The 24,935-nt window shown below is 45.2% G+C and overlaps 1 protein-coding gene across 1 annotated transcript in view; it reads right to left on the bottom strand.

Moving 5' to 3' along the window:
* The window catches only part of grik4 (glutamate receptor, ionotropic, kainate 4), a 275,842-nt gene that overhangs the window by 146,360 nt on the left and 104,547 nt on the right, over positions 1–24,935 (bottom strand). The window contains exon 4 of the mRNA XM_056282988.1: positions 670–835. Within this exon, the coding sequence (XP_056138963.1) occupies positions 670–835 (166 nt within the window). The remainder of the gene's footprint in view (positions 1–669; positions 836–24,935) is intronic.

Below are 24,935 nucleotides of genomic sequence, written 5' to 3'. Positions count from 1 at the left end.
CTGTTTAAGAAACTAACTAGCAGTAACATATCACTGGTGGATCTTACCGCAAACTTTTAAAAGTCTTTTGCTTTCCTTTGGGTCAAACATATTAACATCAACCGATGGGGTCTGAAGATGAGTGCTGGCTGCAGCACACCAGGATGTCACACTGGGATTTGAGTTGGACTTAGAACTACCAATTGATGAGGTGAGGATGCTGCTAATTTGTTATTGTGCTTCACTTAAGGATGATGATGATACTGAACAGATGGCAGATGGCTTCCACAATAAATTCTTTTTATTTTGGGGTTTTTATTACTAAGCTTGCTGCTGTGTGGGAGGTCCAACAAGGGCTTCAGCAGCAGCTGCTTCAAACTGGCGTGTGTCGCAGGGTGAGATGTTGGTACAGTAAGCACTGCATCTGTTTTGCAGAGCAGATTGTGTGTGTGTGTGTGTGTGTGTGTGTGTGTGTGTGTGTGTGTGTGTGTGTGTGTGTGTGTGTGTGTGTGTGTGTGTGGTATTTAGTGAGTTTTTGTGTGTGTCAATGTATTAATATATAACAAACACTGTGCTAGCAGAATCTCTTCTCACTTCACCAGCAGATGTGGAGTGCATTTGTCCTTCGTCGTGATCAAGCAAGTCTGTTTTATTTATTTATTTTACTCGTGTGAATGTGTGAATACTCACAGTCGGCCTGTGCACAGATGAGGCAGGCAGTTGTACTGTTAAAGAAAGTGAGAAGGCCCGCCACGGCCAAGCTGATGTCGGTGTTGGTGGGCCTCAGGTCCAGAGTGGTGAAACGGGGGAAGTGGACCTTTAGAATGTCCTCAGGGGCCACTTTCACATATGGTACCTACAACACCATGGACACACAGTGGAACAAAGAGACAGGAGAATTTCATGAAACCACGTTTTGTTGAGATGTCAGCTTACCTATCAGCAATACTCAAGTGGAATTTCAGGTGCTTTTTGTAGCCCTTTTTTGGAGGGGGGGAATTTTACCCTTTTCTCCCCAACTGTACCTGGCCAATTACCCCACTCTTCAGAGCCATCCCGGTCGCTGCTCCACCCCCTCTGCCGATCCGGGGAGGGCTTCAGACGACCACGTGTCCTTTAACACATGTGGAGTCGCCAGCCGCTTCTTTTCCCCTGACAGTGAGGAGTTTCGCCAGGGGTACAAAGCGTGTGGGAGGATCACGCTATTCCCCCCAGTTCCCCCTCCCCCCTGAACAGGCGCCCCAACCGACCAGAGGAGGCGCTACTGTGGAGACCAGGACACATACCTGCAGACACAGACAACTGTGTCTGTAGAGATGCCCGACTAAGCCGGAGGCAACATGGGAATTTGAACCAGAGATCCCCGTGTTGATAGGCAACAGAATAGACCACCACGTTACCCAGATGCCCCCCTTTGTAGCCCATTTTAATAGGAAAGTATTGACCATGTCATCTCAATAGAAGATAAAATTCAAACGATAAAAGCGGAAAATATGTGGATGAGCAACAGAGTGCAGTATGGTGCAATGCCAACAGAGAGAAGGAATCAGTTTCTGTTTGGGTTTTTTTTTTGCACATAAATTACAAGCGATAGTAACTCAAGGGCCTGTGGTAATGCATAAATCCCGAATACACACCTCTGTGCTCTTTTTCAACCAAGGAGCCTCTGAAACCTGTATACATATCTCCATGATTAGTTTGTTCTGAAAAACTCGTGTTTACATTCCACCCCTGCTAAACTAAACAAGCCCCCATTGTAAGAGATACAGCACGCTCAGCATGACTTCCCAAATTCTCAACTACAGAACATTTACTTACACTGCTACTGAGCAACGGGAACGCTGTATTTCAGGAGGCAGGTTCAGCCCCATACACACACACACCCACACACACACACACACACACACAAGCACATAGAGTGTGTTATGTCATTAGCCAAGTAATTACAGAAATCCAGTTGAGCATCTAATCAATAATTTAAGAGCTCCCGGCACTTTCACACCCACAACATTAAACAATAAAAATTCGAACTAGACGGCATAAGAATAATCCCTTGGTTAGGTAAACTGAACATGAAGAAGCAAACATAAACATACGTCCTCAGATACTCGGACATTTGCCAGTGGAATAGGCAGGGCGAAGATGAGCCACAGAGTGTAAGGGAAAGAAACCGAGCCAAGCCTTCAGTACAAATCAATAAATACACAATTCCTCCAACCCAGCACTATTGGGAGGTGAGTAATGTGTACAGAAAATAGCCAGTGTTTTCACAACTTTGATTTGTTATTTCCGTGTAAATATATTTTATTTTCCTTTTTTCCTGATGACATTGCACTATTTCCTCCAGCGTGCAGGACTGATGAGGTTTCATTCTTGCAGTCAGAGAGGGGGCTTGGCGAGTACACTGCGGCCATCCTCCGGGCCTTCCACGAGTCTTGGACAGCGAAAGATTCAAACCGGTGCAATGTACAAACTTGCTGAAATTCACGAAAATCTCAAATTACATTCCACTCCCAATTTTCACACAGCCTTCTTCTGCCTCCCCCAGAGGCGATATGAAATCCATCTCTGTTTCGATTCCCAATCTGATGATCTGAGGCAGCTGCAGCCACGGGGCTGACAGTGAGGCCTGGGGGAAAAGACGGTGAGTGGGAGAATGGGTGAGACAGCGAGGGCGAGAGAGAAAGAGAGAGCGAGGAGGAGATAGCGATAGAGAGAGAGAGGGAGAGAGCGAGGGAGAGAACGAGAGAGAGGTCAGTGCGACAGGCATTCGTCCGGTCAGTTGGCGAGGCAGGGCCCATGTGGTCTAGTGCAGTGGGGCTTGAAGGGGATGCTGGAGGACATGGAGAAGTGGAGAGGTGGAGAGGAGGGAGAGAGAAGAGAGCCTCTTCATCATGGCAGATTGCCTGTCGGTACGGCTTCCAGTGCCCATACATTGCCTGCCCCCTCGTCCCCGTATCCCCTCGATTGGTTTTCCATCCCTGCCCATCAGTGTGTAATAGAGTCCCTGGGTATCTGGATGGATGGAGGTGTGGCCACTGCTGACAGCCCCGGCTGGAACACCGTTCTCTCCTCTGTTGGAGCCTTGAAACCTGTCTAATAGTCATAGGCCACACTGGGACACCCCCATCCTCCACAACATCACCACCACCCTCTCCTTCACAAATGAATTTTTTGTCTTTCTCCGCAGCTTTATTTCACCCCTTATTCCTCCCCTCCAACTGCAGATTGTTTCAGTCTCTTTTTCTCCCCTGCTGCCTCTGCCTTTTGGCTGTCTGCTCTATCGCCATCCCAGCTTCCCTGACTCTTCAGCACTGCTGACTGTTGCCACCTCACCCCGTTCACTTGGAAACCTGACACGCACCAATAGGCTATATCTGAGGCAGCGGGGGCTTCGGAAGGGATAACATGCACGTGAACACACACACACACACACACCACATGCACGCACGCACACACATACACCACATGCACGCACGCACACACACACACACATGCACGCATGCACACACACACACAAAATCCGCAGACACATACATGGGCGTGTGCACACACACACACACACACACACACACACACACACACACACACACACACACAGAATCCAGACACATACATAACACACAGAAACACACACACACACACACACACACACACACACACACACACACACACACACACACACACACACACACACACACACACACACACACATGTGCACATACAAAAACACACAGTCTAAGATGAACACTAACACACATACGAATACTTTCCTTTTTCATTCTGCTGGTCCGTTTAAACATACTACTCCTCCAGATTTGTTTGCTTCATGAGGGAATTACTGGGCTCTCCAATCATCAAACTTAACAGCAACAGCTTTTGACTCACACTTAGCAGAGCAAAATGGTAATCCCCATGGTTTTTTTTCTTTTGCAACATTTTCATCTATCCCATCTATTCCATTTTACACCAACAACCTTTGTATTTTATCTAATGTATGTACCAATGTATTCTCATGTGAATGTATGCACAGTGTAATGTTTCCCTGTCATACCGATGTGGTTTGGACACAAGATGTTTCAATTAAATTACAGTATCTTATAATCGTTAACAAGCATTTTTCATTTCCTGAATTCACCTTTTCAGAAGTCTTCATGCAGTTAGCCCAACAGCACCCCGTGTGGACCAAACCATGAATGCTTTTACAGTGTTACCGTTTCATTTAGCAGACGCTTTTATCCAAACAGCATATATATCTGAGAGTTAACACAACACAAGCAAGGGTCTAGTCAGGAGGCAACAACTCAAGCGTCCAAAGCAAAACAAAACTAGGTTCAAGTCCGATAACACACAGGTGTCAGCAGGCAGTGCACAAAGGCAAAGGTGCATGAAAGCGATTTTTTTTTTAAATACCATCAGGTGTGGAGGAGGTGTTCGAGAAAGAGCTGGGTCTTTAGCCTCTTCTTAAAGATGGAGAGGGACTCAGCAGATCGAATGGAGTTTGGTAACTCGTTCCACCACTGGGGGACTATAGGAAAGAGTCTGGCTAGTGACTTAGGGCCCCCCGCTGTGGTGGAAGTGCCACATGCCTTTCATTCTTTTCTCATTGCTTGGACACAAAATGTAATCAACAAACATAAAATCCAAAATTCTTGAATTCATTTCTCACTCAAACTCGGCCAGCAGCAAAACTTTGTATTCCTACAGTCCAGTTTTCAAATGTTTGCATACTCCATCTCAAAACGCAAACACTTAAGTTCAGTATAGCAATTTGCAAAGTCACACATACTATATTGAAATACATTCAAAACCCTAAATCCAAAACCCGTTCGAACCTCTCTAAAGTTTTTACCGTGGTTATAGAGACTACCATCTTTGCAAAAGGGAACGATTCTGTTCAAGATCGACTCAACAAGAAATGGAGGAGTAGATGAAAGAGGAAGACAAATGGCTGGACAATGGAGTGGGAGAGGAGCACAAAAGTGTGGTGGCATTCAACACAGAGGAAGACTGTGAGCTGTTGTCTCAGATGAGATAAGAGCTACCGTAATAGAGCATGTCATAAGGCATGACCTATCATTAAGACAGGCTGGTCAACATCAATGTAGCTGCACTGAAGTATCAGAATTTTTGTTTCCATTGCTTTTTATTTTTTCATTTTTTGGATTTTTCTCCCTCTTTTTCTCTCCAATTGTATCCAGCCAATTACCCCACTCTTCTGAGCCATCCCGGTCACTTCTCCACCCCCTCTGCCAATTCGGGGAGGGCTGCAGACTACCACATGCCTCCTCCGACACACGTGGAGTCACCAGCCGCTTCTTTTCACCTGGCAGTGAGGAGTTTCACCAGGGGGACCTAGCACATGGGAGGATCACGCTATTCCCCCCAGTTCCCCTTCCCCCCCGAAAAGGCTCCCCGACCAACAAGAGGAGGCGCTAGTGCAGTGACCAGGACACATACCCACATCCGGCTTCCCACCCACAGACACGGCCAATTGTGTTTGTAGGGACGCCCGACCAAGCTGGCGGTAACACGGGGATTCGAACTGGAGATCCCCGTGTTAGTAGGCAATGGGACAGACTGCTACGCCACCCGGACATCCCCTTCCGTTGCTTTTTATTTGTAATTGCAATGTGCAGTGTTTCTATAACTTGTTGCATACACTGTGGTATATTCCACACAGTAAAGATGTGCCGTTGTTTTCTAATACAAAGTTTGTTGAAAAAAAAAACTATCAGCTATCAACTACTATCAACAAGAGCACAAGTTTGGCTTTCCTTCTTCAATATAAATTGATGCAGCTAGTGTAATGCTACCTGTTGTTGGTGTTTTTTAGTGCACTGTGTTATACACACTGTGCTCTGTTGGTGTTTTCAGTTCTTACTCATGTTATTGAGAGAAAACTAGTGCTAGTTTTCAGTAGATTGATATGTTTTTGAGTCATGTTCGCTGTGTTTTGGCACTTGGGGTGCATTCTGGGCATGAAATGATCTGCTGGGCCAAGCTGCGTGTCGGTGCAGGGAGTTGTATGAGGAGTTTTCTAAAAGCGAGCTTGGCATTGAAAAATGCTCATAAAATAGTGTAACTATCATAGCAGACGTGATGTGCTGCAAACTAGAGACAGCTACAGAATGGTCTGGTGAAGAAGGATTTAATCATTTTGCATAAGTACATTTTTTTCTAAGATCACTCTGGGTCATATTACACAGATAGATGAGCACCATAAATAAGTGGCCGACTCAAAAAAATCCTTTTCAATCTGAAGGAAATTGATTCCCTCATCAGAAGCTGTCTGCCACATCAAAGAAGATGCCCAGATTCTTTTTCTCTATTTTTTTTTTTTTTTTTTTACTTAAAGCATCTGGTGAAGAGGACCAGGGCCCTCTTGGTTTGGGGCTGTAGCTAATTATGTTTGACAAAAAGAGAGAAGGGTAAAATCTGAAGGTAAGCGAGAAAAGAGAGAGGGTGACGAAGAGACAACAAAGAAAGTGAAGAAGAAGAGGAGAAAGAAGGACAACAAAGGGCAACAGAAAGAAGGAGAGCTGAAATGAACAGACTTACAGAGAAGACACAAAACGGGGAAAAACTGGGGAAAAAAACAACGAGGAGATGAGGTAAACAGAATAAGGGCTGAAGCTAGTGCTTCAGTTAGGACTGGTAAAATCTAGGTGTGTAAAATCTGATCCTGTTATCGAGCAGGAACTATTTCATATCCTCCCTTCATTGTGAGTCCATTTCTCAGGATGTGGGACATCGAAGGATTTGATCAAATCACACACATTTGGTTTGGACAAAATGGGTTGCAATAGCATTTCACGTAACGGCTCACTGCCAGTTGAAAAAAAAATACATAGTTTACAATTTTTTCTAACACGATAAAAAGTATGGAGAAATGACAGGTTGAAGGGTGCTCAATGAGAGTCCGGTCACTCTACTTTCACTTAAAACCTTATGTTGTGGATTGGGAGTCTGTGGATATGTGTACTTGTAGGTGATGTGTGTGTGTGTGTGTGTGTGTGTGTGTGTGTGTGTGTGTGTGTGTGTGTGTGTTGTGTGCACGTGTGTGGCGCTCTGTGCTTTGTTGGGATATATGACAGAAAGCCTGTCAGGTCTACAGACAGAGGTTTGACAGGCGTTTAATGAGGAAGCTCTCACAGGCCACAGGCTTCAAACTCAATCCACACACACACACACACACACACACACACACACAGAATCCACAGACACATACATAGGCTTACACACACACACAGAATGAGCAGGGGGAGACAAGGCACCTCTGTTTGGCAGCAGAATCACCTCAACCATATTAGGTTGTACTCACAATACACTTAGCTCAATTACACTGAGGCCGAACTCAAATTAGCCTTGATTAGTAATTAAAACAAAGAACTGAACCTAAACATCTGACAACTGAAAAGAAAAGTGTGAGATGTTAAGGGCAGACTGTCAAAGACTCAGCTGGATGTTTTGTTTTGTTTTTCTATTACCACGTACGTATATAAACTTGCAATAAATCCAATTCAGTGGAAAATTAAAATAAAATTTCAAGAGTGGAAATCTCAGATTTGACAGTACATCAGTGAGGAGAGAGGGTGGAGGGAAGGTGACAGCATATTCCAACAACCTTGGGGCTGACTATGGTGTAGTGTAGCCAATGGCTCAGTCAATCCAGTCCCTGTCTACTGTGTACCCAGCAGAGGCCTTCTGGGGAGGGTCCTAGCGAGGTGAGCGGGAGGTGGATGAGCAGGTCTGATGCCATATGGCAAGTCAAATCATAATGAGCGCCTACATCTGTTGGCGTGGCCTCAAAGGGCCAACAGAACAAAACTGTTTAATAAAATATCACTGGAATTTTATGGGCTGGGAAAGGCTTCTCTGCTGTGGCTGTGGCTAATGTTGTTTGTTTGGGGGAAATAGCATTCATAGAGGGCTTCGGAGCTGTTTGAAATAACTCATTCACATCAGCACACAAATAGCATACGACACAAGCTGACTAGGAAACTGAACTGCCCTTGGAATACTGGGCAACATAGCCAGGTGGACGATGACCTCTCAGATTTAATGAAATGAGCTAAATCCAGCAGGAGAGCAGCTTATTTACCTCTTTTGAATAGACAAAGCTAATCAGTTTAGAGATCAATTGTAGAAACCAGCCAATCAGAGACTGGCAAATGAAGGCTGGCAGCAGCTAACCTATTACATGCCAGAGAATTAATGTTGGCGACTGAGCATCGGCGAACAGATGCTGTTGGAGACATAGTCCATCAATCAGCAAACGTGGTGCCAGAGGTGGAGGGCCAGAGCAGAGCAGAGCTGGCAAGGGTCTTGATGCAGGGTGGCAGTGGATGGAGGTGGGCAGGTGGTGGTCTATTATGTTTACCTGATCCTTGATGGCACTAAAAGCCTCTGGAGAGATTTGGGAGACCAGCTGCTGGCATGTAGGAAAAACCCCCCCAAAACAAAACAACAACAACCTAAAAACTCGTGGAATGTCTGGTCGGAGAAAAGGGTTAGAGACCCAACACAGGAGGCAACAGCTCCCTCACCACCTACCAACAATTACTATTCCTATCGCTAGCTCATCCTAGGAAGCCCCATCAGCCCCATCTCTATTTGCAGTGGTAATGAGCCCGCTGAGGGTCGCCGAGGCTGAAGACGAAACAGAAGAGTGATAAAGATGAAGTGGGCAGCAGATCCCTTGGTGCCTTTTAGGGGAGTGTAACACTGACCACCAGATCCCTATCTCACTGATCAGCTGGTTTAGAGGGGGAAAAGTTCCTTTCCCCCAGAGAAGCTTGCTCTTAACTCCAGCGCCTCATTTCAGAGGAAATGTCTCCAAAAAGAGAATGTAATGCTTTTAAACTCCCTTAGCGGACCTTTGGCAGCATGCCCTATGGGTGTGTTACTATAAGTGGCCAGGATGAGGTAGACTACTGATCCATCAAGCTATCTCAAGCCCCCCACCCACTCCATTGAAAATGTATTACACTGCAACTTTCATAACCACGGTTCCACATGTCTGGTGCTAATCCATTCATGTTTGTCAAAGAAACACTTTTGTAGAGTATTCTCTATTAATACAAACAAAAAACAAGATCCGCTTCCTGAACATGGATTGTTATATCCGGCATTGATGAAATGTTCTGTGGCTTTGATTGGAGAAAATGTTTTTTTAATTTAACAGTGGGCTTAGTCTGGTTCTGGGAAAGCAGCCAGATGTCTAATTTACAGCAAACAAACAAAACGTAGCTCAACTTCGCACAGCAAAAATGCCAAACAGTATGCCGGCAAATCTGAAAAAGTCTTTCCTTTGAGTGGAACACAGAAACTTTGATTGAGAAACAAGCAACGTGGATTATCTTGACAAGACTCGAGCTTCACGGAGGGAAAATTGCAGTGTATTAATTCAGCATGCCGCTTGTGTGAAGCCAAGCAACACAACAAGTTTGCTCTCCTTATCTCCTCCCGTACAAAGCTTCACCACTTGACATTGAACACTAGGAAACAAAAGCGACAATGAAATGCAGAGCACAGTCCCTTTGTGTGCGTATAATGACAACAATCAGCTAAATTGAAATCCGTTTTGCTCTGCGCTCACCTGGGAGGGTGCACTGCTTTCCTCGCTTTCATCTCGCCGATCAAATCAGGAAACTGCTTCCTAACAACAAGGGAGTGGATTTGAATATGTGCGTCGCAGCCCTGCTGATAAAGCCACAAGACAGATCAAAAGTGTAGTGAGCGAGGGGTCAAGCGGAGGTGTACACACCAGCTGTGGCTCTCTAGTTATGATCAGGCGGAGGAAGAGGAAGCACCTGCGTTTTGTTTGCGAGTCAACGGAACAGAAATGCTGTGAACAGGACAAACTACCAGACACAAATCTGCAGCATGCACTCCTTCAGTCACACATTCAAGCACTGAAAGACACACAAACATATAGTGCTGATTTACATCGTTATTTTGATTTTGATATACTTTATTAATCCCCACGGGGAAATTCTGCTCTGCATTTAACCCATCCTAGCTGTGGAGCTAGGAGCAGTGAGCAGCCGCCGTGCAGCACCCGGGGACCAACTCCAGTTCTTCTTGCCATGCCTCGGTCAGGGGCACAGACCTGAGTATTAACCCTAACATGCATGTCTTTCTGATGGTGGGGGAAACTGGAGCACCCGGAGGAAACCCACGTAGACACGGGGAGAACATGCAAACTCCACACAGAGGACGACCTGGGATGACCCCCAAGGTTGGACAACCCCGGAGTACGAATCCGGGACCTTCTTGCTGTGAGGTGACAGTGCTAACCACTGGGCCACCGTGCCATTCCGTTATCATGTGTTGTTGCCTTTTTCTACTACTTTTCTTATTATGTGATATCATATGCTTATTAATTACCAAGTATTAATCACGCAATTCTTGAAAACCAATGCTTAGCTTGTGCAATTAAGTGGAAGCGGCAACTTACACTATGGTGTTGAGAAGAATGGGGGGGGGGGCTTTCTTTTGTCTGCTCTCCTACCACAACTTAAACTTGACCTCAAGAGTGAGAGAATGAAATACTTACACTAAGTTTTTTAAACATGACTTTGAATTGAAAGTTTGCGAAAGCTAGTTCGGCTTGAATAGGGGAAATGGGTAGAACTCAAGTGAAAGGAGATAAAGGGGTGTATAAATGATGACGTGACTGTAAAGGGGTGCACTTTTGCAGAACTTCTGTCATGCAACCTGTTACGTCTCGCCTTAGTCTGACATTTCACAAACATTTTGTTTTGGATTCTTTAATATATAGACAGACACATGCAAGCATGCATGCACGCACGCACGCACGCACGCACGCACACACACATACGCACGCACGTGTACACATTGAGTCTGAGATTATTAGTTGAAGCCTTTTCAGGATTCCTCATTTGCATCAAGAAACTTTTAAAAACAGTGGAAGTTCCACAGTCACATCCCTCGGCACCCCCTGAAAGACGGAATTTTGAGTAGGTACAACAGTGTTTATTCAAAAAATACAAAAAAGAAAAAGAAAACCACATGGTGCATGAAGCCTAATGTGTTGGAAAATGAACTTCCTATTTTTGGGCATCTGATCTTGTTGCAAATAGTTATAAAACGCGAATTTCCGTTACATTTCCGCACATTTCATCCCCTTTACTGGATTTGACAGTGCAGGGGAGAGAGTGTGTAAGGAATACAAGAAGCCCTATTGAAATTCAGAGGAAACCTCACATACTCCTCACTGTTCTTGCCCCGCAATGAATAAACAAGCCACAGCTTTAAAGTTTCCGAGCCGCACATTGCCCCGCAGTTGCATGGCTTCTCAGGTCATACTAGGTGATCGCTAATGTTATACTATCTGCCAAAACAAAATAGCTTCTGGATGAAGACCAAACATACTCTGAGAAATTAAAGAAAACAAATTTTTTTTTGCATATCCAGTTGTGTGTTAACAGTCCAATTACAGTGGGCAGCTGAGCAAGAAGTAGATACCCTGACAGAAGCAAGAATCAGACAGCTGAAACTGATGTTGCTGTGTTTACAGACACACCGATTCAGCATGAGACCGATGGAGGCTGATTGGAAAGCCTGAAAGAGACACGCAGAGAGAGATGGACTTGTGAATATATTCTCTCTTTTCCCCTCTCTGTCGGTCTGTGCTGAGTTCCATTGGCACCTACGTCTTTTCTCATATTTCTGCCTTTAACAGATAGGCTAGTAGAGATAGACAGGAAACACGGGGTGAGAGGAGCAGGGGAGACATGCAGCAATGGTTGTAAATTCGGATCTGAACTCGAGGTGCTGTGCAGAGGTCTGAACCTTCACGCCAGTAACCGGCTGAGCCGCCAGGAAGACCTGCATCAAAAAGCTGATGACCAGACATGGCTGAGAAAGAGGGGGCTGGGGCAGTGGTAGCAATGGTGCAATGGAAGGGTCGGAAAGAAGACAGGGTGAGAGTTAGAAGAGAAGAGGAAGACGGGAACAGGTAAAGATGTGAGGAGAGAGAGGAAGAAGAGGACAAATAAGAGCAGGAATCATAATGGGGGTAGTAGAAGACAAGGGAAGTGAGAGAGCTTCACATTTGTATGATGGTAGCGCACTGAGAGAGGAGGGAAGGAATAAGTAAGAGATGGTGAAGACACGAGGAACAGAGAAAGCCTTTTAAGCTACACAGACTGGAGAATGAGGGTAGCTCACAGGTCATTCACTGAATCAGTGCTGCTTTCCCCTTGGTTTTCTGGTTTGACAACTCCAATTTACCACATCTAAAAAGTCTTTGCAGCATTGTCAAGTTGGAAAAGAAAAAAGTGGCCAAAAATACAGCCATTTGACTGGTGCTAGCTAGGTCTCGTAGAAGGCCAAACCAATCCTCAACCTTACTTAATGCTTTCTTGGGGAAGAATTCCAAGATCTGCAATCAGATTAGGTATTCAAGCTACCAGGACTAAATGTGGAACAAATAGAGGAACTTCTTCATACATCATATATTATCTTTTTCAGCAATTATCTTTTTCAGCAATGACCCGTAGTGGGACTCACAGCAGTGGGGAGGGCTCCAGTTCCTCATTATATTTCGTTTTCCTGTGCTTTTATTCCATTTAACAAAATAATACTACTATATTCAACACTGTAAAATCCTCTCAGTCATAAAACATGAAACATTTTGTACATGTTGTCACCAAGGATTTGCCTCCCGCCAGGCAGTCCTGGCGGCGTTGCCACAGTCAATACATCCATCTTTACTCCCATAAAGGGCTCTCATGGCCTTGCACTTTGATTATTAGGTCATGATTTTGTAACTATTTTTCAAATTAATGATAACATGGGCGGCAAGGCGGTGCAGTGGTTAGCGCGGTTGCCTCACAGCAGAAGGTCCTGGGTTTGAACCCCAGGGTAGTCCAACCTTGGGGGTTGTCCCAGGTTGTCCTCTGTGTGGAGTTTGCATGTTCTCCCCGTGTCTGCATGGGTTTCGTCCGGGTGCTCCGGTTTCCCCCCACAGTCCAAAAACATGTAGGTCAGGTGAATCAGCCGTACTAAATTGTCCCTAGGTGTGAATGTGTGTGTGTGTGTGGGGCCGTGTGATGGCCTGGCAGCCTGTCCAGGGTGTCTCCCCGCCTGCCGCCCAATGACTGCTGGGATAGGCTCCAGCATCCCCGCGACCCTGAGCAGGATAAGTGGTTTGGATAATGGATAGATGGATGGATTAATGATAATTATTATTATCATTTACATTTGGAGTGTCTTCATTAGATTTTAAGAAAGGTAATGCAATACGAAGGCATTTAATGTACATCCGGTTTTGATTTTGAAGCAAATTCTTTCAAACAACAATGAAAAAGTCAACAGAGTAGGCCAACCAAAAAAAAAAAAGGACAGAAAAGCAAAATTGGGTCAACGGAAACGCAAAAACAGAGAGGCTTAAAGGCATTTAATAGCGTCTTGCGCTCCTGTAAATCTCTTCTGCCGTTCCTCATTCTAGCAAGACAACGATGGATGAGCCCTCCACCGAATCATTCAGCTCTGCTATTGAAATCTAACAAAACAGCTGGACATTAATCTGTATATAGTTCATTGCAACGTGCTTGGATTTAATGTTGGCACTCAATCAACCATTGCTGGAAAACACACTACTAGGAAAGTTAAATTATCATTATTATTATGCGCCTTTCTATGTGTGTGCAAGTGTGAGAGCAAGACAGACCTGAGTATGATGGTGCCTGTTCTGTCTGTGAAGCTGCTCCGTTTAAATAATCATTGCACAGGACAATACTATCGCTAACCAACAGGCCTACTTTATGGACCACCTGCTGACTGTTTCTGCAAGCCTGTGACTCATTGATTTGATTGTCATATGAAATTGATGCTTAACTGTTCAAAGCACAATTACGCAGCATGTTATGAGTTCATAGGGGCGTGTGTTTTACTCTTTCTGTCCTTGTGTGTGTGTGTGTGTGTGTGTGTGTGTAATTGTGCCCATGTAGTGGTGCTCAGTGTGTCTCTCCATTGAATTTCAAGACCTGGGGGATTATTAGCAAACTGTGTGGGGCAGATTGGTTTGTATTGTGAGTTTGTAGCCCTCCATAGTGTATATATTTTTGATGATTATGCACAGCAGGCCACAAACTAGTACTGAAAAGTCATGCTACTAGGGGCATCTGGGTGGTGTGGCAGTCTCTACCATTGCCTACCAACATGGGGATTGCCGGCTCAAATCCCTGTGTTACCTCCGGCTTGGTCGGGCGTCCCTACAGACACAATTGGCCGTGTCTGTGGGTGGGAAGCCGGATGTGGGTATGTGTCCTGGTCGCTGTACTAGCGCCTCCTCTGGTTGGTCAGGGCCCCTCTTCGGGGGGGAGCGGGAACTAGGGGGAATAGCGTGATCCTCCCACGTGCAACGTCGCCCTGGCGAAACTCCTCACTGTCAGGTGAAAAGAAGCGGCTTGGTGACTCCACATGTATCGGAGGAGGCATGTGATAGTCTGCGGCCCTCCCTGGATTGGCAGAGGGGATGAAGCAATGACTGGGACAGCTTGGAAGAGTGGGGTAATTGGCCAAGTACAATTGGGAGAAAAAGGGGGGGGGGGTCCAAAAAAAAAAAGTCATGCAACTAGTAGAAATCAATTTATGGATGACTTGAAAAGCAATGATGTTCTATGTGTAATTAGACACGTTCAGGCATAACCTGCGTGCGATGTCAATTATTGAGTTAATATCGCCACTAAGCATAATAATGTATACTGACTGGTTAAGAGGGGCAACCTCCACCACCCCCCTTATGCTGATACCAAATCTTGCCCCTAACAATGACCCAAACCTGAAGGGACTTGGAGAGGAAATGGTTGCAGAGCGAAACTGGAATTGCTATGACTGACTGCTGTGTACAGTCAGCCAGGGACATGGCCTAAAGAGAGAGCAACAGCCCAGTAAATGGTCTTTGGCTACTGAAGACATGCTGGGTTGACTAGCTGGCTTATCATGCCCCAAAAAAGCAATTCCACACCATGTGTACAGCTGAGCTGCAAGGCATGGTGCCCATTTAAATCAGTTTGGACAACTAACACACACTGAGCATGAACTGTGAGCACACACAGCGGGGTGAGACACATTTGTGGGTCATCTGGTGGACAAATAAGTGCGTGTACACAGAGAGAGCGAGAGAGAGAGAGAGAGAGAGAGAGAGAGAGAGAGTATAACAGCAAATATGCGGTAGTTGTCCTGGTGATTGCTCTACAATAATCCCAGAAAGTTGAATCAGTATCTGGACACAACGTTTATTTAGAGAAATGTTTCATATCTCATCTAAGTGACTCTGTCAGTCTCAACTGAATGCAGGTATCCCCATCCTTCTAAACAGCACAGTTGCATAACGACTGAAACCAATGATCGGTTTCATATGCAAATTACCGTGACCATTAACTACAGTGGCCATGTGTACTATTCACAGAGGATTGGGAAAAAGTTGCAGTCACGGTATTGTAAGAGTGCAACAGATATACTCCACAATAACAATCCAAATGAAGCATTGGGCCTTCAGAAAAAAAGTTGTCCTCAAAAATCAAGGCAGAGGGTTTTCAAATTTATCTATTCTTGGCTTTGTCTGGTAGTCATGTCAGATAATTGTCTACAGGTCTCAAAACGTGGTGGAATCCCACACGTTTAATTTGCACTCTAGTATCTTTATGCATGCTCAATAATCCAGATGAGGAAATCACAGAAAGTTGAATCAGTTCAAGATGGACAAAACGTTTCTTGAGTTTCCTTTCTTTCAAAGTAGAATGACAGTAATTCTTTCATATACCCTTCACAGCCCTACCTACATTGGACCAAACCACTGGCTTGGTTCAGTATGGGTAGGCTATGCTGTTGGGGGTTTGATACACAGTGCTAAAATGCAGATTTTGTGAGCCATGGCTTTCAGAGAACTGTTAGGTTGGAAGATTATGCAAAAGCACATTTTGCTATCCCATATAACCAATAAGAGGCTGCATTACAGCAATTAAACCAGGTTAGCGTCATCTCTCATGCAGTCTTGGGCTCCTCTTTTTCTTCTGCAACACCGTGAACCATGAGGTGAAGCACCAACAGCACCGAAAACATCAAGTAGGATTAGGAATAGAGCCATGTCAGAAATGCAAAAATACCACATATAATGTCTTCCACATGTTCAACACAAATACCAGTAAAGAGACCATTTCTAAAACGAAAATATGCAAAGTCTTTAACTGACAGCTAAAATGAGTAAAAAAAAAAGAAAAAAGGGGGAAGCCTGATAACATTGGGATGCATAGGGTCAGGTGAAAAGGTAGCGGAGAACCTTTTCATATTACTGTATCACAAGCAAAAGGAAGAGAAAAAGGTGCAAAAAACGAGAGAGAGAGAGAGACATAAAATGAGGTAGAGGCTATAAAACCAAAAATCTGGTAGTCAAACATCTGCACATGGATGATATTCAGACTGCAGGCAATTATTGTTATCAATTCATTCTCCTGTGCAGATGTGTGGGATAACATTGACTCCACACCCTGTTTGTGTTCATGTGTGAATAAAGATAGAGAGGATAAGAAAGGCATGTTTTGTTACAGCATTTCTCCAAGGCTGTAGCTATGCCAATGACTCCCCACCTCGAACCCCTACCCACCCACTCTCTGCCCAGCAGACCTCTGGTTCCGTGAGAAATCCAACCCAAGCATCAGTCACTGAAATGCAGTTGTATAATCTCTCTGTCCTCCTGCTACCAGCTGGGTTTGCAAATCCAGCTATCCCCCTGGACATCAGACATGGCATTAATATTCATGACCACCCCTGACACATGTTTGAATCATGGAGAGTACATTTCCCCACCTCAGTACACAGGGATATGGCCCATACTGTACTCGCTGGGAAAGAAGAATAAGTTGGCGGGAGAAAACACCTGTGTGGGGTTTTAACCTGAGTCGATAATGGAAATGAGCATAACCTAGGGAGGAAAGCCTAGGTGCAGCCTGATAAAAATTTAATTTTAATTGAATATTTGGAGCATGTAAATTTCATCGGGCAAATTCCCTCTGTTGAAAGCTTCCTGTTGCTCATGTTAGAATGAGCTTAGTCCAAGGCTTTGTAGCCCACTATGTAACCCATGTTGCATGAGTTTTGTAAATCAGCTTTGAATATGAAATAAATCAAAGACAAGGCCACTGAGCTGTGCTTCCTATTTCATTAGAGCCATTCTTTATTTGGCTGTATTAGCCAGTTGATAACTGCCTGCTGGAGTAAAAGATTCTTATGGGAAGTCTTAGCTAATGCAACAGTGCACAGGTGAAAACGTGGTTTTTCTCTGGGCAATTAACTTCCCAAATCCGGTTACCGGTCCAACATGGCAACAAAACAAAAAAAATGCGACGAAGCAATAATAATAATTTTGGTCCTCCATAAACATCTATCAATAGCATAAAAAAATCAAATGCGAATAATAAATCAAATCAAACATCAATACACAGATGAATTAATTTTCCCACCATTCAGAGACAAGTAACACAGAAACAGGTTGCCATCAAGCACGTTGCTGGGCTCCCAGTAGCTGTTGGTGCTATAAACTGAACACCTATTTGTCATGGTTGTGTGATCTGGGTCATTGGGGCTCGCCTGTTCCCCATCCCCGATTGGTGTTTCGGTTCACCTGCGCCCCATTTGCCTGAGTTACCCTGATTGCTCCTGATTGCCCCTGCTTCACTCACCTGTTCCCCTTTCTCCGATTGGCTGTTCTGTTCCTGCCCTGCGCACCTGCGCCCAATCTCCCTGATTGGCTCCCCTAAGTGTATATATTCCCCCTGGCTGCTTGTAGGATCCTCACTCACACACACACACACACACACACACACACACACATACATATATTTATTTATTGTGTGTGTGTGCGCGCGCGTGCGCGGAGGCGCCACGTCCCGTTGCGAGCCTTCTCTACTGCCTGTAGCGTCTGTTCCCGCGGTCTATAAAGTAATTTGTCTTATTAAAACATTGTTCTCAGTTGCCCAGTGGAGACCGGGGTTCGCGCCTCGGTCTCGTCAGATCCAGCTACGGTTGGATTATAATTGGCAACGCTGTCTTCGGGAGGGGGGCGGAGTCGGCTTGTGTTCGTCACATGAATGCGTCTCTGTGTGTCGGAAAAAGCAGTGGTTCGGCCTGGATTCGCCTTGTCATGGAAGTGGCGAGGCGTCTCCTTCGAGACTGCCGGCCGGAGAGATGCAGTTGGCGAACGCATGCAGTATGAGGGTGGGTGTTTGAACTAGAATAGGGATTGATTGGCCACTAAATTGGGAGAAAAAAAGTGTGGGGGGGGGGGATCAGAAATAAAAAAACACCATTGTTCTGGTCCAGTCAGTCTGAGTTGTGCATTTGGGTCCTCCATTCCTGCCCCAGCGTGACGCTATTAAGACTAACCCCCCAAGTTAGGACAAAGATCACTCTACAGCATAAATGTCAAAATTTTGGTGGATAAAAATAATTTGATTTTTGTTATAGTTGCCCAAAAGGCCTGGATATATGCATGACTCAAGGATGCTCAGTGACAGCAGTGTCGCACTTTCATTTGTTGTCATGTGTAACCCCTGGATGTCATTTGCTTGGTGACAAAGGCTATCCTTAAAAGTGGCTAATGACCCTACGGCCCCAACTGCTCAAATTAACTACACCAGATAAAAACCTTATACAGGACCTACACTCACTGGCCACTTTATTAGGTACAGCTTGCTAGTACCGGGTTGGACCCCCTTTTGCCTTCAGAACTGCCTTAATCCTTCGTGGCATAGATTCAACAAGGTACTGGAAACATTCCTCAGAGAGTTTGGTCCATATTGACATGATAGCATCACGCAGTTGCTGCAGATTTGTCGGCTGCACATCCATGATGCGAATCTCCCGGTCCACCACATCCCAAAGGTGCTCTATTGGATTGAGATCTGGTGACTGTGGAGGCCATTTGAGTACAGTGAACTCATTGTCATGTTCAAGAAACCAGTCTGAGATGATTCGAGCTTTATGACATGGCGCGTTATCCTGCTGGAAGTAGCCATCAGAAGATGGGAACGCTGTGGTCATAAAGGGATGGACATGGTCAGCAACAGTACTCAGGTAGGCTGTGGCGTTGACACGATGCTCAATTGGTACTAAGGGGCCCAAAGTGTGCCAAGAAAATATCCCCCACACCATTACACCACCACCACCAGCCTGAACCGTTGATACAAGGCAGGATGGATCCATGCTTTCATGTTGTTGACGCCAAATTCTGACCCTACCATCCGAATGTCGCAGCAGAAATCGAGACTCATCAGACCAGGCAACGTTTTTCTTTTTTTTTTATAAACTTTATTGTCCAATTTTCAAGTTTTTTTGGAACAGGTATACATAGCACACGAACAACAACAACAACAACAACAAAAATAAACATGCAGGAATCCCCCCTCCCCCCCAAGGCTAAAAAAAAAAAAGACTACGCAGGGATTTCTGTTGAGATATAACACCAGTGTATTTGTATGACTATGTGTTACTGTGTACTATTATTTTGTTTACGACTTTGTTTGTCCACAAGTGGGCGGTGTTGCGCTTGCATGCGTGGATTGATTACGTCACTGAGACGCTGTTCATTTTCTTCTTCTCCCAAAACGACCGAATAAACGGAGGCTGCATATTTCCCTCCAGCAGAAGTTCGGTAGTCAGTACCATCTTTATAACGGTTTAATAATCCACTTCATCTGCGCAGAGATAGACATAAAGTATTAGTCTAGTCTTCTAACAGGTTATGGGCCCAGATAACGTTGGATTATTTAGTAGCTTGATAAAAGAAGTACACAAAGTGTGATAACCTCGGATGGCGGGATGCGCGCAGGTTAGCACGGAGTAGCAAGTTAGCAAGTGTGAAGCTAGTTAGCATCGAGAGAGGCTATCGGGAAGCTAACGGAACGCTAAGCTAAGCTAACGCTACCTAGGGAGATGGAGCGAAAGAAGAGCAGGTGGCCCACATTCAACGGACAGGCCGATGAGTATGAACTGTGGGAAGAGCGAATGCTCTGTTGCATGCATGGTGTGGGGCTGAAAACCACCATTCTTACCGAGCCCATGGGACCTTTGACAGTGGAAGAGCAGGCCCTAGACGAGGAGCGGAACGCGGACGCCTACTGCGCATTGGCACCTTTATTGGACAACACAAGCTTGGGACTGATCTTCAGAGAAACGAAGAACAAAGGTAGAGAGAGTCTACGGGTGTTGCGGGAACGTTACATTGGTAAGGGCAGACCCCGGATTGTCACTCTGTATGTAAAATTGACTGGGCTAAAGAAAGCTGATAATGAGACGATAACCGAATACATTATCCGAGCTGAACAAATCATTACGGCTCTCAAAGGGGCGGGAGAAGCACCGAGTGAGGGACTAATGATGGCCATGGTGATGAGTTGGTTACCCGAGAGATATAAGCCATTCACTCTAATGGTGACACATGGCGACAGTGAGTTGACATTGGGAAAATTTAAGGCCAAATTGAGAAACGTTGAGGCGGCTGAAGATGTAGCTAATGCTACAGCATCGGACGAGACGTCCGAGAGGGTGATGAAGGCCCACGCAGCGCCTAAGAAAAAGCCAGTGAAACGCTGTGAGGGAGATGATGAACAAACGGTGTGCTGGCGATGCGGTGACAAAGGCCATCGGAAAACGGACTGTTCACGCAGCGTGTGGTGCAGCTTCTGCCGGGTCAAGGGTCACACGGACAAAGTGTGCAAGAAGGAGGATCGCGCTGATGGAGCCAGGTGTGCATGCGAGCAAGGTGGCGGCGGCGGTGGTCACGGAGCAGGTCAAGGTCAGGGACCGGGGAATGCTGCGGAAGAAGAGGACTACATCTTCAGGGTGCAGGCTGGAGAGACCAGCTCAGCAGGACCAGGATGACGGCAACAGTTCAAACCAGGATTGATTGTGGACTGTGGGACTTCTTCCCAAATAGTCAATGATAAGAAGAAGTTCAAGAGCTTCGACAGCTCGTTCGAGCCAGAGAAACACTGCATGGAGCTGGCGGACGGTAAGCGCACCTTTGCTGTGGTGCAGGGCAGGGGAGATGCTACGGTATGTCTGCTCGACAGTGAGGGGCGACGGTGTAGAGTGACACTGCGGAACGCACTATATATTCCATCGTACCCCCAAGAGCTCTTCTCTGTGAAGTCTGCGACAACACAGGGAGCCACTGTGTTCTTCAAAGAGGGCAGAGATGCCCTGATGTTACTGGATGGTACCAGGTTTGACATTTTTGTACAGGGGAAAATGTACTATTTGCAAACTGAATGTGTTGTTGAAAAGTGCCATGTGAGCCATGATATAGAAACTTGGCATGAGATAATGGGCCACTGCAACTATGACAATATCATAAAGCTACAGGATATCACTGATGGTATGCATATAAAGGGTAAAGTGTGTAAACCTGATAAAGAGTGTGCAGTATGCATAGAAGGGAAGTTTACCCAAAACAGGAACAGGAAACCTACAGACAAAGCCAAGACACCACTGGAGTTGGTAAACACTGATTTAGCCGGTCCTGTGGCAAACGAGTCCATTAATGGTTTCATGTACATGCAATCATTTACAGATGTGTGCACAGGGGCAGTGTGTGTTTATTTCTTAAAAACAAAGAGTGACACAGTGCAAGTGACCGAGAAATTTCTGGCAGATGTAGCTCCCTATGGGACAGTGAAATGCATAAGGTCGGATAATGGAACTGAGTTTACAGGCAAGGAGTTTCAAACCCTGTTGAGACGGAAAAAAAATAAGACATGAGACGTCCTGCCCATACTCTCCCCATCAAAATGGCGTTGCAGAGAGAGAAGGACGCACACTATTCGAGATGGCAAGGTGTATGCTAATAGATAGTGGTCTACCAAAGAGCCTCTGGCATTATGCCATACAGGAGGCAGCCCACACCAGAAACAGATGCTTCAACAAGCACACAGGCACTACGCCTTACACGGCAATGACAGGAAAAAAGGGCAACATGGCTAGAATGCAAAAGTTCGGGACAGAATGCTATGCTTACCAGCAGGACAAGGGAAAGTTAGATTCTAGATGTGAGCGGGGGCGTTTTGTAGGACACGACAAGAACAGCCCGGCCTACCTAGTCTACTACCCTGACCAAGAGAAAGTACAGAAACACAGACTAGTTAAGTTTGTACACAAGGCAACTAGTGAAAATGATACTCAGACACCAGGTCTGCACCCAGAAGACTGGGTAAGAGAGAGAAAGTCTGTTGAGACAGCTGCAACTCAGCCTAGAGTACAGAAAAATGTACAGACTGACCGTACACAGTCAGCACCCGAGGATGATGACGAGGAGCACCCAAGGGTGACGTCACAAGCCTCAGCCAGTGGGAGGTACCCCCAAAGGGAACGCAACCCTCCGAGATACCTGATTGACTATAGTCAGGGCGACAGTGATGACAGTTCACTCACTACTATAGATTATGCATACAGGGCAGTGTGCGGTGTCCCTCTGACCTTTAAAGAGGCCATGGAATCGCCAGAGTCAGAAAAGTGGTCCAGGGCAATGGACGAGGAAATGGAGTCTCTAAGAGACAACAAAACATTCACCCTTACGAAATTGCCAGAGGGCAAGAAAGCAGTGGGAGGAAGGTGGGTGTATTCGATAAAGACAGATATAGACGGACACGACAAGTACAAGGCTAGATTTGTAGCAAAGGGATATAGCCAGAGAGCTGGGGTGGATTATGGGGAGACATTTTCACCAACAGCCAACCTAACAAGTGTTCGAGTGCTTCTACAGAAGGCGGCTCAGTATGACTCGATTTTACACCAGATGGATGTAAAGACGGCCTATCTTCATGCCCCCATAGACTATGACATATACATGGAACAACCTGAGGGTTATATTGAGAAGGGAGAAAAACTAGTGTGTAAACTAGAGAAGTCAATCTACGGCCTCAAGCAGTCTGGCCGCAATTGGAATTTACTGTTACACGAGTGTTTGACAGGTGATGGTTTTACACAAAACCAATCAGACCATTGTGTGTACTCCAAGGAGTCAAAGGAAGGGAAAACGATCATTATAACCTGGGTAGATGATCTTATCATAGCATCAAGCAGCACAGAGATGCTGAGTAAAGTGAAAAAGATGCTGTCCACAAAATTCAGGATGAAAGATCTGGGCAGGTTAAAGTGCTTTCTTGGGATGGACTTCACTCAGTCCGCCAACTGTGTAACAGTTTCACAACAAAGGTACTCTGAGAAAATATTGGAGCGTTTTGATATGCAGGAGTGCAGGGTAAGAGAAACCCCATGTGAGCAGAAATTAAACTACTCAGAAGATGCACCAAAAATGTTAGATGTGAAAAAGTACAGAGAGGTGGTCGGGAGTCTAATATACTTAGCTACATGTACACGTCCAGATTTATGTTTTGTTGTGAGCAAGCTATCTCAGCATTTTGCAGAGCCTACTGAAGAGCAATGGGTGACAGTAAAACATGCGTTTCGTTACCTTAAGGGCACCACAGACAAACAGTTCTGTTACAGGAAGAGTGACGAGAAGCTTGGCTTACAGGCATATAGTGATGCCGACTGGGCTTCAGATACTGCGGATAGACGCAGCACATCAGGTTACTGTGTGAGCATGAGCAGGGGAAGTGCACTTATCTCTTGGAAAGCCAAGAAACAAGCTACTGTGGCACTTTCTACGTGCGAGGCGGAGTATATGGCTCTGGCTTTAGCCATCCAGGAATGTATTTATGTTGAACAGTTACTGGGAGGTATTGATTCATATGAATACAAGAGAACAGTGGTTTATGAGGACAACCAGGGGACAATAGCTTTAGCGAAGAACCCGGTGTGTAGGCAACGCTGCAAACATGTGGATATCAAATACCACTTTATAAGGTCTACCATAAGAGAGGAAAGGATGTCATTGGTGTATTGCCCTACAGACGAAATGGTTGCGGATGTAATGACGAAGCCCGCATCCAAGGTAAAACTGAAGACATTTGCTAAGGCAATGTTTGGTGTGTGAAATGTGAGTGGTATGGGTTATACAAAGTTTTTTTTTATTTTGTTCTATAAATATGAAAAGGTATACAGTAAGCTCATGATTCATAAGTGGGAGTGTTGAGATATAACACCAGTGTATTTGTATGACTATGTGTTACTGTGTACTATTATTTTGTTTACGACTTTGTTTGTCCACAAGTGGGCGGTGTTGCGCTTGCATGCGTGGATTGATTACATCACTGAGACGCTGTTCATTTTCTTCTTCTCCCAAAACGACCGAATAAACGGAGGCTGCATATTTCCCTCCAGCAGAAGTTCGGTAGTCAGTACGATTCTTTATAACGGTTTAATAATCCACTTCATCTGCGCAGAGATAGACATAAAGTATTAGTCTAGTCTTCTAACAATTTCTTATTCCAATTCCACATAATAACCATATTTTTGAAGACAATATAAAGTTGTACACATATATCTATAAGTATTTTCGTTACAACCAGGTAAATAAAAAGTACATTCAATAAAAGGGAAACCCTTCAATAAAGTCTATGAAAGGACTCCAGGTCAAAGTAAAGTTTTTGCGGGTTTTACATATTTTATATCGGAGCTTTTCTAAAGGTAGAAAGGACAGCACCTCCCTCAACCACTGCAAAAATGATGGCGCTTTATTTGACTTCCAGTTAAATAGGATACGTCTGCGTGCTAGTAATGAGGCAAATGCTAGAGCATTTGCCTGCAAAGTTGTGACCTTACAGTTAGGGGGTGGTATGCCAAAGACGGCTGTGTGAAAATCGGGGTTTATGGTCTGTTTACAGATATGTGAGAATACATTAAATATCTGTCCCCAATAACTGTTGAGGGAGGGGCATGCCCAGAACATGTGTCCCACCGAGGCTGGACTATGACTGCACCTCGGACAGCTAGGGTCTGTGGTGGGAAAGATTCTGGCAAGC

The sequence above is a fragment of the Lampris incognitus genome, chromosome 7, assembly GCF_029633865.1.
Source record: "Lampris incognitus isolate fLamInc1 chromosome 7, fLamInc1.hap2, whole genome shotgun sequence".
NCBI classification, from domain to species: domain Eukaryota; kingdom Metazoa; phylum Chordata; class Actinopteri; order Lampriformes; family Lampridae; genus Lampris; species Lampris incognitus.
This window is presented reverse-complemented; position numbering and strand designations above follow the sequence as displayed.